Source organism: Dama dama, chromosome 27 (assembly GCF_033118175.1).
Source record: "Dama dama isolate Ldn47 chromosome 27, ASM3311817v1, whole genome shotgun sequence".
Taxonomy (NCBI): domain Eukaryota; kingdom Metazoa; phylum Chordata; class Mammalia; order Artiodactyla; family Cervidae; genus Dama; species Dama dama.
In genome coordinates, this window is record NC_083707.1 from 25,184,212 (window position 1) to 25,200,666 (window position 16,455).

The following is a 16,455-nucleotide window of genomic DNA, read 5'->3' on the forward strand; positions in this document are numbered from 1 at the left end:
TATCCAGTTCTAGCTTTACTTCTTGACCTGCATACAGATTTCTAGGGAGGCAGGTGAAGTGTCAGTGTTTAACTCTGCTCATCCTCTTAGTCCTACTGCTGTCTGGCTGAATCCTCTCATTTTAAACTTCAACACTTTGAAAGGAGACAAATTTTTGGGACTTGAGGGAAAATCACTTTACCTTTTGAGTCTGGATAACACTTGATGAGGTGGAATGTAGTAGAGTGCAGATGTTGAAATAAAATGTAGCGTTGCCAAATAGTTATGAGCTCAGTTTTCTAATCATGTTGAAATTTATCATTTATAAAAATGTCATTTAATAAAATATTGTCAAAAAGGGGAAATTTATTCACTAAACCTAAAAATAACTTTCTTAATTTTTTTGATCATTTCTAAAAATGGCAAGTCTGGTCCTTCATAACATAATATTATTTGGATGAGATATTATGAATGTACTTACAGGTTAGTAATGTTTTTCAATTATAGAAATCATTTGTGAACTATCATACTTTATAGAGATGATGAGAGCATGTTGAAGTTTAGATATATTTTTTCTGTGTTTTGCTCATTATAAAAAACCTTTGAGCTGTATTTTCAAAGTGGGCATATTAAACACTCAATAAAAAGCACTGTTGTGCATCATTTCCAGGCTTTGTTTTTTGGTATGCAATCAGCACTTTTAGTTCAAGAGACAAATAAAAGATTTGTGCTGCCTGATTGCACACAGTGTAACTGATCTTTTAAAATTTCAGGGCATATCATGCTTTCAATTTATTTTATTTTTTTTCATGCTTTCAATTTAGAATCTTTACTTCATTAATGTACACTTTTCTGTATTTGTATTGTCACTGTAACTAGGAAAACAAATTTTTCCCTTCTCATTTCTACAAACAATAGCTCCTATTAAGTAGAAAACATTTTAAAATTGGTTAAGAACTTTAAAAATGTTGTCAAGATCAAATTCTTTTTAAATGTAAAAATAAAGCTGCTTTACTATGATTTTTCCCAATGTTTTCTTTGAAGTCTACTTCTCCCATAGCTTAGGAATTTTTTTTAATATCATTATCTGCAATTCTTTGTTTCTTGTAGTATTAAAGAAACAGCCATCTACAGTTCATTTTATCCAATCACTCAATAAAGTAATACAAAAATCACTTTTAAAGATACAGAAATTCTTTGTGATTTTCATATTTTTTGAACAATTATAGGTGTATGAAAATTTAATTTCTAATATACTTTACAGTTAATGGTTGTAAATAAGTGAATACTTTTGTATATGTGTGATATTTTTATATTTTTGGATGTTGTCTTTTTAGTAGAAATTTAATATTTATTGCCAAATTATTGATCTAGGGTACTATAAGTGTAAATTCAAATACAAAAAATACCCATTACAATATACCTTTTGATTAATATTTTATCTCAAAATCTTTCAAATTAAATAATTTTGTATTAAAAATAAGCCAGCAATGATTATTGATGCTATTAATTTACTAAATAGGAAACCACTCTAAAAAAGCTAAGTGGGACTTCCCTGATGGTCCAGGTATATGGACTCTGCTTCCCCTGCAGGGGGACACGGGTTCTATCTCTAGTAAGGGAACTAAGATTCCTCATGTCATGTGGTAGGGCCAAAAAATAAAAAATAATTTTTAAAAAAGAGCTTTAAGGAGAAAAGAAGCTGAGTGACTTTTCTCATACAAACAAAGTTGTGTTACAGCGAAACTGCAATACAGTTTTTTCTTATTGTTTTATTATATAGTTTTTATGAGTTATATGGGTAAAATGTGGTAATGTATAAAATTACACATTGCTAGTTTTTTAGCCATAAGATTTTTCATCTCTTTTTATTTTGTTGTGTGGCTTATGTATAAAATATTAAGAAACATCTATGAATTTGGCTTTCTTTATTTAAATTTTTATTTTAGAGAAATAGTTCATGTTATCTAAATATTGATTTCAAACATATGCTTGCTATCATTTTAAAGATTTTAAAAGTATACTCAGGTTATAAAATCTATCAGGAATAGATGATTACTTACACAGAATACTTTGTAAGCATCTGTGAAGATGATTTGAAATGGTTTCTCACTTGACCTATTGAAACAATGTATTATATTAAAATTAAACCATTTTAAAATTCCTGGGGTGAACTCTGCTTGGTTATGGTTTATTGTTCTTTTAATTTACTGCTGAGTTTGATCTGTAATTATTTTATTTAGGATTTTACATCCATATTCATAAATCAGTCTGTATTGCAGTGTTCTTAATTTGTGCTGTATTTGACAGATTTTCTTATCAGGATTAGGCTGGCTTTTTAAATGAATTGTGAAGCTTTTCTTCCTTTCTTATTACCTGGAGAATTAATATAGATTTAAGTAAACTTCTTCTTAAAACTTTAATAGGACACCTTGGTGAAAAATGATTATTGTTTTTATTTTTTTAGATTGTTTGAATTATTGCTTTATTTTTATGGACAGTTGTTTTACTTTGTCATGATTAGTTTTATTAAGATATATATTTCTCCTTGATATCTCTTTATAATTTTTGATGGACCAAGAAATAATCAAAGTGGGTTAAAATTTTCAAATCTAATATAACATGATATAAAATTGCTCTTTTATACTCTTATCTCTTATTTTTAATTATATGTGTATTTTTCACTTTCTAAATAAGATTCTTCAGATTTTTAAAAATTGAATTAAAAAGTAGAGGTGACTCTTGGATTAGCAATTCTACAGTCTTCCAGCTTCTGAAATATTAATGTATGTTTCTGTAGTTATAATTTTCTTTTTATTTCTTTAGGTTTATTCTCTGTATTTTTACTTTCCACCTCCCTGTTTTGAATGCTTCGTTTTTGTTTTTAAATCTTACCCTAAGATATATTGCATTTCTTGTTGTACTTTGCAGGAAAAGCCCTTGAAAGGATTTTCTGTGTTCATTGTTTCTATTTCTCTCCTTACATTCCCACTTTAGATGATTCCCAGTCAGGCTTTCACCATTACACTACACTGTAATTGCTACTAATGGATCCTGTTTTCTTCTTTACGATCCTCATAAAATCTGGTGGAATTCATTACACAAACTATTATCTTAAATTATTTTATACACTTTTTAAATGGCACAGATACTTAATGTTTATCCCTTGAAGTTTAGAATATACTCATGTGAGGAGCAGAAATTACTGATCTATGATCTAACTATTTAAATGTAGTCACTGTTAATACTTTGTTTTATATAGACAGACCTTATGATATTCTGAAAGGATATTATCATATGCATAGAATAATTGATGACATTTCTCCCTATATAAAAACTTACTTACTGCAAAATCATATTTTAAAATACAACTTTAATGATTGAGAGTTTCTTAGACTCTTATTATTGCACATTTAAGATGTTTTCAGTTTTTAGGTATTGTAAACAAAGCTGTGATAAATGTCTCTAAAACTTTTAAATATTAATACAAGTCCTTACTTTAACAAAAATATTTTAATGGAAAAATAATAAAAGCTGAATTGTGCCAGTGTTAATTCAAGTAAAAACCATATGCCTTATATCTCTGATAAGGCTTACATGCTTTACCTGCATTTTCATATTTTTTTCCAAAATTCTGAAAACTTTTCACTTTGCCCTTTTTTACAGCTCACTTTTTAATGAAAATATTTCCATTAATTGAATTAATTGTTCTTATCTTCAGTTAATGTACATGTAGCACTTATCTCTGGAAACTTTATTCTCTTGGCTTTTGGAACACACACTATTCTTGTTTCTTCTTACTTTTCTGGAAGCTTGTTCTCAGCTTCCTTCACCCATTTCTCTTTATGTCCCCAGATTCCAAACATCTGAGATTCCAAGGGCTTAGTCTTTTATTATAAGCTCTGTATATCTAACTGCCAACTCAATCTCCCTTTAGATGTCTAGTGGGTATCTCAGACTTTACTTTTTGAAAATTAAACTTGATATCCAGTTTCTTCATAACCTGCAGTTCGAGTTTATTGCTGTTCAGTCCTTGCAGTTTTTCAGACCAAGTCCCTCAAAATACATGTTAAAATTACATATTCATTTATATTGAGAATGACTTGTCCAAAGATGCATATATTCAGTTTTCATAGGTCATTACAATTTTTTTCCAAAGTAGTTATACATTTTCTACTCAGACCACCATGTATGAGAATTCCAGCCTCAGATTAGCATCATCATCTAATATTATCTTTTATTTATATTTAACTATAAGACTTTTGTTGAATTTATCCTGTTGTGGCTTCAAATTTGCATTTCTCTGATGACTCATGAGGTTGAGAATTTTTAAAGCAATTCATGTATAATGTTGTTTTAGTCTCTCAATCTGGACTCAGATTTCTCCTCCACATTATGGTTGTGACCTTCACTTTACACCTTTTAGATACTCAATTATCTTACCTGAAAAACTAGATGTGTGTTAATTTAATATGTTAATACCCTACAGGAGAGATTAGGGATTAAGGTGTTGATTAAAGGGGAAGTACTTCATTCAGTTGTCAAAATTATTCACTGAATTAGTTCAGACTACCAAATACACATGCCTGCTCTCAAATCTGTAAATGGATGATCAACCATTTTTCTCTAATATGGGCTTTTCTAAAATCTCCACTTTCCTTGTGAATTCAGTTAGAACTTCAGGTCTTCCTGGGTGAAAAATTCATGGTTTAGGAGAAAATTTTCTGGGAAGACATTTTGTACTGGGAGAGCTCTGTATCAAAAAAATAGAGACATCTTTGCAAATGGAGTCACACAAAAAACTAACAGATAGGTCAGATAATGACAATTCTGTGGGAATGAGGATTTGAAAGCATTCCAGATCAGTGGAATTTGGTGGCTTCCCAACTGACGGATTTCTCCCTGATAGATTAATATGATATTCAAGATTAATATGAGCCTATAATAGGCTCAGACTCAGTGGTAAAGAATCCCACCTGCCAAGCAGGAAATGCAGAAGACCAGAAATCGATCCCTGGGTTGGGAAGATCCCCTGGAGAAGGAAATGGCAAGCCACTCCAGTATTCTTGTCTGGAAAATTCCATGAACAGAGGAGCCTGGTGGGTACAGTCCATGCGGTTGGGAAGAATCGAAAGAAACTGAGCACCGAAGGCTACTGTGAACCTGGAGGGAAGGATTCAGACAAGTTCAAACGCACAAAGCTCTCACCTCTTTTCATATTAAACTATTTATCTTAATAGGTGCTCCCCATTTGCTGCAAGCCTTCATTCAATTTCCAAAGTTCTGAAAAAGCTAATTTTGACTTTTTTTTGAGCCAGATTTCTCATTACCTTTATGGAGAAGAGCTTTCAGATGTTTTTAATCCACCACATCTACCGATATCCTTCATGAGGACTAACTATATCTCAGATTTTTCTCAGTCTTAACTTTTCCTTCAGTGTTTTTATGCTGTCTTTTGCCACACAAGTTTTGTAAAATATGCCATTGGATACATCACAAATCTTGGTTTGTTTGGCGAGATAACATTCTCTTTCAGTCCAAGATTATGCAAATAGAATCATATTGTTTAATAATTTGTACTGTTTTTGTGTTTGTATTTGGGTTTATGTCAATCTGAAATTTATGTTTGTTATGAAGTCAGTTGAATGGGAAATAGAAATATCACTTTTTTTTTCTTTTAAACAAAAGTTCTATATTATTCTAACACATTAATTAAAGTAAATAACTTCTTTCTCACTAAATTCAAATACTTAAAAAAATGAATTCAGATTGTGAGGCTCTAGGTATTCTTCTTTCTTTATTGCAATGCCAAAAATAAATACTCCTTTAATATAGTGGTATTATAAGATGTTTTAATATCTAGTAGCAAGTTTCAAATATTATTCTTATTTTTCATATACCTCTTGTTTAGCTTCACATACATTTCTTCCATATGAATTTCATTTCATGAAGTTTCAAAGGAAATACTCCTTTTTATTTTGTCCATATTAATTTTGGGGTAACTGACAGTATATTAAACGTTTCTAGGAAATATTTTTTCTTGACATGATGCAGTGACTAAACAACAACAACAAGCTTTTAAATAAGAATTTTTGTTTGCTGTATTAGAGGTCCTCCCTTTTGTGTTGAATTTATTTCCAAATATTATGTTTTTGACTAAAGTTTTTAAATATTGTCATAATGCTTTTAACAGATTACTACCTTTGTAGGTAAACACTTATTAATTCTCTTATGCTATCTTCCCCAAATTTATTTATTGTGGTCTTAAATAGAATAGTTTATCTTCCTAGGTATTCAATCATACCATCTAAAATTGAAGACATATATTCATATTCAGTATTATACTAGTAACATTTGGTTTCTTTATCTACTTGGATTAGCTAAATTTCACAAAACATGATTAATAACAGTGGTGATAAAAGATAATGTGGCCTCATTTTTGAGTTCAGTGGGCATGGGTTCAGCATTTTATGATTTATTTTGATATTATGTGTTGGTTCTTTATATTTGGGTATGTTTTCCTTTTGCTAGGTGAAAAATTATGGAAACTAGTGATTTTGTCAAATGGCTTTTTTGTGGAATGTTGGCCATATTCATGTTATTTTCTTCTTTAATTTGTTGATAGCAGTATTTGCAATTTAAATTTTCTAATTTTTATCAATTCTTAAAAGTAAAATACATTCTATTTTACCAAGATTAATTATTCATTTGAATACTGTTAGACTTGCTAATTGTATTTGGAGTCTTGCATCAGTTTTCATAATGAAAACAGCCTGCATTGTTATTTTATAATATTTTAATCAATGTTTAAGTTACTGTAGTTGCATAATTTGAAAGATAATTTATTTCTTTCTTTACAAAAGAATGGAAAGCACCACAATTTATTTTGTGTATGGATTTTTTCTTTAGCTAGATGATTTGAAAAGGCTTTATGATCAACTACACTGGAAGAAAAAGATTTATGAAAGTGAATATTTGGAAGTACTTAATAATTTTTATGCCACGGTAGGTTGATGTTTCCGTATTTCCCAACAGAGCTTCATTCTGTTTTCCCAACTATTAACTCATGCAACTAAAAGTAATTTCATTATTACACATTTTTTTTCTTTTTGAGTTACATAAACATGTATAAATGATTCTTTTTTTTTTTTTAAGAAATCAACATGGGATATTGAACTTTCTAATATTGCAAAGGATTTTTCTGATATTTCAATAGCATATTCTCAATTGGTGGAAGAAAATAAAAGACTCAATATTGATATTGACACTGTACTAGGTTATATCAATGACAGGTAATACTGCCAATATGCTTAAATTCTTATGTAACATATCTAATATGTTAAATATGATAAATGACTTCATTTTGTGTTCCTTCATTTGTGGATGGTATGATGGTGTTTCTGTTTATGATTAGCTCACATTTTATCTCTATCCCAAATGTTGCTCTTTAATCATTCTGAATCCCTTTAGAAAAATTAACATAGTGAAAAAATGATCTTATAAGAAGTTTTACACTCATTCATATCACTTCCTTTTAACATATTCTCTTATACTCAAAAATACTTTAAAATATGTCTAGTCAAGCTCATAATCTCCTTCAGTCAATACTCAATTCTTCCCTGAAACTGCTAAACTAGATTTCTTGGCTCATAAATGCATGAATTTTCTTGATTTCTCTTTTTATTTCAACCCTCATAGTCAACATGTTTGGAGAAGGCAATGGCAACCCACTCCAGTACTCTTGCCTGGAAAATCCCGTGGACAGAGGAGCCTGGTGGGCTGCAGTCCATGGGGTCGCTAAGAGTCGGACACGACTGAGTGACTTCACTTTCACTTTTCACTTTCATGCATTGGAGAAGGAAATGGCAACCCACTCCAGTGTTCTTGCCTGGAGAATCCCAGGGATGGGGGAGCCTGGTGGGCTGCCGTCTATGGCGTCACACAGAGTCGGACACGACTGAAGCGACTTAGCAGCAGCAGCAGCAGTCGACATGTTAACAGGAAATGTTCCACGTACTAAATAAATTTTTAATCTATCTGCTTCACTCTACACCAGAGCTCTGGTAAAACTGAACTTATGGTATTTCCAAAACTGGTTTTGTGCAGCATTGGTGGTATAGTGGTGAGCATAGCTCCCTTCCAATGCTGGTTTTCCTGCAGTAACTATGTTCCCTTTCCAATACATTATGGTTAGTGCATTCTCTTTTTCTTTTAATTTTTAAACATAAATATGATCCATTTCCCTCCATACTTACACTAATTTTAGCAGGGTGAGGGGACAAAGGTCCCACCTTAATGTATCCCACAAGGTCCCTCAATAGGCAGGTATGCCTGGTTCTGCAGTCTCCTGTAACACAAGGTTCATCCTGATTACTTGGTTCAAATATAGTGTCCTTACTTCAACTTCTCCTCCTTGTTACTTTTTTTCTCCAGCCTCCAAGGTGTTTTCATGCTAATTTCTTTTCAATAAATGTTTTTCCTTTAACTTCTACTTAGTAAATTGCTGTCTGTACTGAAGATTACAGCTGAGGAGTCAGTTCTGGGAAGCTTTCATTGATTGTCCGGTTAAATCCAGTCCCTCTAGTATGTGTGTAGATGGCACATTTTCTCTTCTCCTTCATATCATTTGTCAGATTTGCAGGTTTTTTGTATGTAAATACTTGACTGATGTCGATCTTCCTTAACAAATGGGAAGATCCACGAGGGAAGACATAAGCCATGGCCATATTTTCTTCATCACTGAATCTTCATCATCAAGCATAGTTCCTGACCCATACTATGCTATCCATTATTAACTGAAAGGAGGGGAAGCGGAAAGAATAGAGAGAGGTGATGATGATACTGGGCAGTTGTATACGAAGCTTGATACAATTTCTTTGTGCTTATTTTATCTTTGGATGATAGAATGAAACTGTAAAATTCATCTGCATGTTAAACATACTATTTTAAAGAAAGCAAAAAGGACATTGCTTTCTAAAGGATAACCTAAAATTGTAGCTGTATACTTTACTTTATTAAGAAAGAGAACCAGGGGAGAAGATAAGTCTGAAGAGTTGGTAAGCTAATGACAAGACAGCTCTGGAGGAAAGGAAAAGAGTGTGAGAGTTAAACTTCTTTAGATTATCCAGCAGTAATGAGCATCCACCAAGTCTTAGGGTTGCGTGCTTGCTAAATTGTTTGTCATGTCTGACTCTCTGTGACCCTATGGACTGTATGCTGCCAGGCTCCTCTGCCCATGGGGTTCTCCAAGCAAGAATACTGGAGTGGGTTGCCAGGCCCTTCTCCAGGGGATCCTCCTGACTCAGGGATCAAACCCACATCTCTTATGTCTCTTGCATTGGTAGGTGTATTCTCTACCACTAGCGCCACCTGGGAAGCCCAGTGGTATACAACTATAAAGGTCTATTTCTCATTCATACTGAAGCTGAGCTGTGTCTTCTTGTGTGTGCTTCATCTTATTTCTGCTTCTCAGATCCAGGTGAAGGATCAGATCCTTCTAGGGCATGTTGCTTTGGTAGCACAAGTGCATTAGTGAGATCACTCAGTGGCTCTATAGCTTCCATAAAAGATGAAAAATTTTACTTCTGTTCACATTCCATTGACCAAAACAAGTCATATGGCCAAGTCCAGTGTTAACCAGGCAGGAAGTCTAATCTTAAAAAGAGAAATAATGAACAATTGGGAACACTAGTACAGGAAGTGGGAATGTAGCCATGGTTATAGAGAAGAAGTTCCATAGTATACATTATGCTTGTTTATGTAATACCTTAAGATGTCACTTACTAATTTCTTTCCTCAAATTTGGATCTGAAACTTAAAATTAAATCAGTGATTTTAGCAGCAGATTGAGAAGAAGCAATGTTGAAGAGAGAAGTGGTGAAATGTTTGCAGAATGAAAGAGAAATTGAAAGATGTGCAGATAAGATCATATCTGCCATGTATCTAAGTAATGTTCCAAAAGAAGAGAAAACAAAGGACCGAGGCAAAATGTGATCACATAAACCAGCGGTTCATATGTCACAGTAGTTCTTAGGATAATCTTGTTTTTGCAAGTCTCTTACTAAGATAGATAGGTGCAAAAGTAATTACTCATTTCCAAATTTCATTTACTTTACTTCCAAGTCTTCTAGGTCATTTTATGATTCTCTGTTTTTTTGCAGATATTTAAAGCTTATCTTTCACTTCTTAAACATGATATGAATAGTTATTTTATAATCTATGTCCAATAATGTAAATATGTGTAATTTTGTTACTTGCTTCTGTATCTTATTCTTCTCGCTGATGCTTTTGCTGTCTCTTACCCTTGTGTTCTTGGCTGTCTTTAATGTGTGTTGTCCATTTTCTTTTGGAAACCATAGGTGGGAAATCTTTGAGTCCTAGGAAAAAGTTGTTAATCATTTGCATCTTTATATTTTTGAGAGTGGTTCTGCTTTTCAGTTTGTTTCCTTGGATATGCCCAAGATGGTTTTTTTTTTTTAATTTCCCAAACTATGATACTCAAAACTCCATTTTATCAAATTTCCAGGGCATTCAGAGCAAAAGCATCTTGTATGATCTTTTTGACAGCTTGATTGTAATGCATATTTAGTGTGGAAAAGAAAATGTAACATGTACAAAAACAGATTGAAAACCTAAAATCATGCCAATAGAAGTAATCACTGTTAATATATTGCTATTTCTTTCCTGATGAAACTGTGTATTCTGATTTTATTTCCATCATGGTGTAGTTGAACTTTTGCCATATTGTTATACAGATTTCAAATGCATCATTTAAATATCTGTACCAAAGTCTATTATATGGGTGAACCTTAATTTTTGTGAGAATTACTCTAATATTTAGGTTTCTATTTTTATGACTTATTTTAAATATATATGATTTTTTGTTTAGAAATATTTCTTAGCATCATTGCTGTTTACAAATGTTAAATAGATTTATAGAAGATTGGCTTTAATACTTTGAAGTTCCTAACACCTCTCTAAAACTGCTTTCCAGACTTTACTACTTATTGAAGCTGAGCAGTACATGAACTTGTTCTACTATGCATCTATGCTAACATGAAGATATTAATTAAATAATTAATTAGGTATATGATCTATTGTTCCTATATAGTCCATTTTTAAAATGGAAATATTAAAAGAGAGATGCAATTTTCAACAAACTTTGTTCAGTACTCTGTGTATAACAAATATCTGCAAGACCTTTTGGTGATGATGATGGTATATGATTACTTACCTTGGAGTAACAGTGCATAATTTAATAATTTTGTCTTTCAAATAAGCCAGCATCCATTTACAATGAACCCTTTGTATTTGGGACTTTTGATGTGAGCAAATAGTTTTACTCGATTGCTTATTCACATGATAGATAGGCTTCAGCAACCTACGTCAAGGAAATGAACTTGTTAAGATGACTTGAAGTTGATTCGTTTGGATTTAGTTTGCTGAAGTTAACTGTGTGGTATGAATTTCTATATAGCCATTTTCTTACATTTAAGCTCTGTAAAATATTCTAAATACCTACTTCTAATGCTCTACCATACCCCAAGCAAGAAAATGCAACTGTAACTGCAGTGATCCAAAGATGGGATTGATCATCGAGGGAAATGAGCAAAAAGGCTATTGAACACTATAAAGACAGACTGATAAATTTTATGAAATATGTTTATCAAGAGTTAACAGGATGGCGATTTATTTGTAGAGATAGCAGTTAGAATATGATTGAAGTTGTTGAATAGCCTGGAATGCTTAGAATGAATTCCCAGGGTACTGTGTTTTTCATACTCGTGTAGCTATATCTTCAGTTCAGTTCAGTTGCTCAGTCATGTCCGACTCTTTGCAACCCCATGAATCGCAGCATGCCAGGCCTCCCTGTCCATCACCAACTCCTGGAGTTTACTCAAACTCATGCCCATCGAATCAGTGATGCCATCCAGCCATCTCATCCTCTGTCGTCCCCTGCTCCTCCTGCCCCCAATCCCTCCCAGCATCAGGGTCTTTTCCAATCAACTCTTTGCATGAGGTGGGCAAAGTACTGGAGTTTCAGCTTCATCATCAGTCCTTCCAATGAACACCCAGAACTGATCTCCTTAAGGATGGACTGGTTGGATCTCCTTGCAGTCCAAGGGACTCTCAAGAGTCTTCTCCAATACCACAGTTGAAAAGCATCAGTTTTTCGGCGCTCAGCTTTCTTCACAGTCCAACTCTCACATCCATACATGACCACTAGAAAAACCATAGCCTTGACCAGACGGACCTTTGTTGGCAAAGTAATGTCTCTACTTTTTAATATGCTATCTAGGTTGGTCATAACTTTCCTTCCAAGCAGTAAGCATCTTTTAATTTCATGGCTGCAATCACCACCTGCAGTGATTTTGGAGCCCCAAAAAATAAAGTCTGACACTGCTTCCACTGTTTCCCCATCTATTTCCCATGAAGTGATGGGACCAGATGCCATGATCTTAGTTTTCTGAATGTTGAGCTTTTAAGCCAACATTTTCACTCTCCTCTTTCACTTTCATCAAGAGGCTTTTTAGTTCCTCTTCACTTTCTGCCATAAGCGTGGGGTCATCTGCATCTGAGGTTATTGATATTTCTCCAGGCAATCTTGATTACAGCTTGTGCTTCTTCCAGCCCAGCGTTTCTCATGATGTACTCTGCATAGAAGTTAAATAAGCAGGGTGACAATATACAGCCTTGACGTACTCCTTTTCCTATTTGGAACCAGTCTGTTGTTCCCTGTCCAGTTCTAACTGTTGCTTCCTGACCTGCATACAGCTATATCTTATCAGCCTATTAATCTGAGTTACTTCTTAGGAGTATAGATATAGAATATGATTTTTCTAGCATTTAGCAGCAAACTTTTGAATGAAAATGCTTAAGCTATTTTGGTTTTATTTTCTTTTTAAGTTTTAGTTTTAAGTTTTAGATAGAGGAAATGGTATATGCCCTATTCAAAATTAACTACTCAGAGATGCATTTGCCTACTTTAGACTTTTTAAAAAGGGATTGAAATCTTGCAAGTAAATAGCCCTTCCTGTTTCTGTTCGCTCCCTCTTCAGAAGCAATCAAAATCTGAATTTGGTCTCTATTAAAGTACATACTAGAACTTGGATTCTCAGTTCTTAGACCTCCAGATTCCTAACCATCTTGTCTTCTACCTCACACAAACCATCTTGTCATTTCCAGCACTGGAGTTACCCGCTGATCTTGATTTTAAGAATCTACTCCCTGACAACCAGAACCTCTCTCTTCAACTTCCTTCCTCTCGTACTGCTGTTGCTGCAGCAATCATATAACCCTTTATGACGCTTAGTCTCTCATCCCTAGTGTGTTTGTATATCCCCTTCTTGTTTTCCTTCCTTTTTTGTACAACCTACTTATAATCAAAATAAGCATTCATTTAAAATCGCTTCCAAAACTTTGTTTCTATGACCTGAAAGTATATTTTTGGACTAAACCAGGATCCTAACAGTTGATTGTGGCTAACAAAACACAACTATGCTAATTACTGTCATCATGGGTGGATACTGGTTTGGTGGACCCTAAAAGGTTATAGAGGAGAAAGAAATGACAACCCACTCCAGTAGTCTTGCCTGGAAAATCCCATATATGGAGGAGCCTAGTAGGCTACAGTCCATGGGGTTGCAAAGAGTAGGAGACGACTGAGCGACTTCACTTTCACTTTCAAAGGTTATAGAAGGTGAAGCCACGTTATGAAAGAAGGAGCATAAAATTATAATACAGAATGCTTACAGTCATTTTAATGTCACTTGACAGAAGATAAATTATATTAGAAAAGGAAAAATAGAGAAAACAGTCTTAATAAATTGTGGTTAAAATATCTTATTTTTGCAAACTTAACAAAAACATATGACCATGTAAAAATACCATTAGGGGCACTCAAAGGACTTTTTAAGGGCTAGGATCAGTTAGAGACCCTCATATTTAAGCTTCATTAACATTGGAATACATTTGCCCTTGAGTAGAACTTAAATTCTATGGCTATAAGTCTCAAGCAATATTTAACGTGCCAAGAAATTTCTAGACACTTCAGTTTTTCTAACAACTGTTTCATATCCTCTCTCTCTCCTCAGTCCTAATATGCACATCACCCTCATTTTAAGCTAATAATCTCCCATTGTAATTCATAAAGAACATACATGCAATTAAATGGGAATTACCTTTTCTCTTACCAGCCTATTTGCATCTGTCTTCACACATTCTGATCAAATAATGGAAGACTCTTCTGTATAGGAGTACTCACCACCCATACACTTGCCACATGGACGCTGTTCTTGCTTAATACACTCAGAGGCTTGGCACTACAATTTTTCCTCTTTTCCATGAGTCATTGTTATTTTTCTCTATTTTAATGGTTTATTAACATTGTATAATATTGCTCAGCTTAGAAGAAGCAAATACAAGACAAAGCAGAGCACTGCATCCCGCAAATGCCCTTCCATTCTTTGTGTGAAAAATCTTATTCAAATAGACACTCCTGTTTCCATGAACTCACACCTCATTTTCTATTCAATCCATATTCATTCAAACAGGGATTTTCTCAAGGTATCATATTCTAGATCTGAAGTCATTTTTTCTCATAATTTCAAACTATTATTCATTTTATTCTTTCATTTAATTTTTAAACTATTGTACATACATAAGGTGTATATCATGATGATTTGAATGTACATAGTGAAATGAATATCCCAATCAAGCTAATTAAGACATCATCTCATGCAGTTACCTTTTGTGTGTGTGCCTGTGGTGTGAAAGTGAAAGTCAGTGGGTCCGACTCTTTGCTACCCCATGTACTATACAGTCCCTGGAATTCTCCAGACCAGAATACTGGCACTTGAGATATACAGTCTTAGCAAATTTCCTGTATTTAATACAGTATTATTTTTACTGTTATTAATTATAGTCATCATGTTTTACATTAAATCTGAGCTTACCTGTATTTCATTTAGTTTTGCTTGATAAGACATCTGATGACATTTGGATATCATTTCTTTGTAGATAATCTGTTTTTTCTCTCTGGGAAGTTTAGAATTTTCCCTTCCTATTTTCAGAGTTCTGAAATTTCACAGTTGCACATCTATGGGGGTGTGTGTTTCTGGGTGTCTAACATATCCAGTTTAGTACTAAGTGGGACTTTTCAATTTAATGACCCATCCTGGTTTTCAGTACTGGAAATTTTTCACATAAAATTTTGTTACACACACCTCCTACCTGTCATTTCATTTAAAATTTTTTCAGTGTTACTGAGGTACAAATGACAAAATTGTACACGTTAAAAGCATGAAATGTGATGATTTGACACACGTATACTTTGTGAAATAATTACCACACATCAATGACCTCACATAGTTACTTTTTTGTTTCTTTTGTAATGACTGTCCTTAGGTCCCTAACTGCTGCTTTGCTTTCTAGTTCCATTCTATTCTACAAGCATGGTTACCTCATTTGTGAGTGTAACTATATATATATTTTTTTGTATTTTCTTATATTGTATGCCTCAGTGATTTATATTTGGAACAAAGGCAGTACCCAGTGTGGACAGTAACTCCCGTAGAAACTAGTGGACAACCAGTCTGTGGACTAGTATGGACAACTAATATGGACAACTCGTGTGCCATAGAATCTTGTATTTCTCTGTGTCTTTGAGAATCTTACAGTGATATTAACGTCTTACCTTCTTTCTTTCCCTACCAACTCTTTTCCCTTAGCTATTGGTTTTCTTTTTGAGAGTTTTGTTTTCGTTGTTTTCTTTCATTGAGTTTTGTTTCTCTTTTTCATGGGCTGAATTTTTCTTGTATTTTATTATTCTTAGTAGCAATGTTATGTAGGATTAGAAAGGATGGGTGGCTACAGAAGGAAATAAGTGCTCTGAAATTTGAGCATCTTGGTTTGCCAAGCCTTTCTTATTCATATGCTTTTTCTCCTGATATTGAGCACAGCTTAACAATTAGAAGTAGCCATCAGGAGAAGCAGAAAAAGAAATGGAATTTTGGGATGTATTTTTCTCTTAGTTTAGATTAAGTGTATGGTTATTTTGTATTTTTGGCAACATAAAATACAATTTTGTTCCCTTTTTATCGTTATTAAATATATTTGCCTCAATATATCCTCTTTTGGAATAATCATATCAATATTTATGCTTTATTTATTTATTTTTTTACAGTATAAGGAAAAAATCAGAGCTCGAGTCCGAAATCCAATCTTTGTTGAAAATGAGGTCAAAAAATGAAGAGTTTCTTAAACAACTATACAAGGAAGCTTATAACATCAGTGCTGTTTTTCACCTAACCAGATTTAAAACAGAGGAATTAGAACAGAAAGTAGCAGAAGTGAGAAGAAAATTCAAGGTTTGTATCTCTGTTTTCTTCTTGGTTATGAAAAGGGTAATGAGCCTGAACTTTATTGATTTAATATTGATAGATTTTAATGTAAGCTATATTAGTTTTTTTCAGAAAA

The 16,455-nt window shown here is 33.2% G+C and overlaps 1 protein-coding gene across 1 annotated transcript in view; it reads left to right on the plus strand.

Annotated features, from left to right (window-relative positions):
- CCDC178 (coiled-coil domain containing 178) overlaps positions 1 to 16,455 on the plus strand; it is a 364,772-nt gene that overhangs the window by 79,565 nt on the left and 268,752 nt on the right. The window contains exons 10-12 of the mRNA XM_061130911.1: positions 6,889 to 6,984; positions 7,135 to 7,271; positions 16,163 to 16,346. Of these exons, the coding sequence (XP_060986894.1) occupies positions 6,889 to 6,984; positions 7,135 to 7,271; positions 16,163 to 16,346 (417 nt within the window). The remainder of the gene's footprint in view (positions 1 to 6,888; positions 6,985 to 7,134; positions 7,272 to 16,162; positions 16,347 to 16,455) is intronic.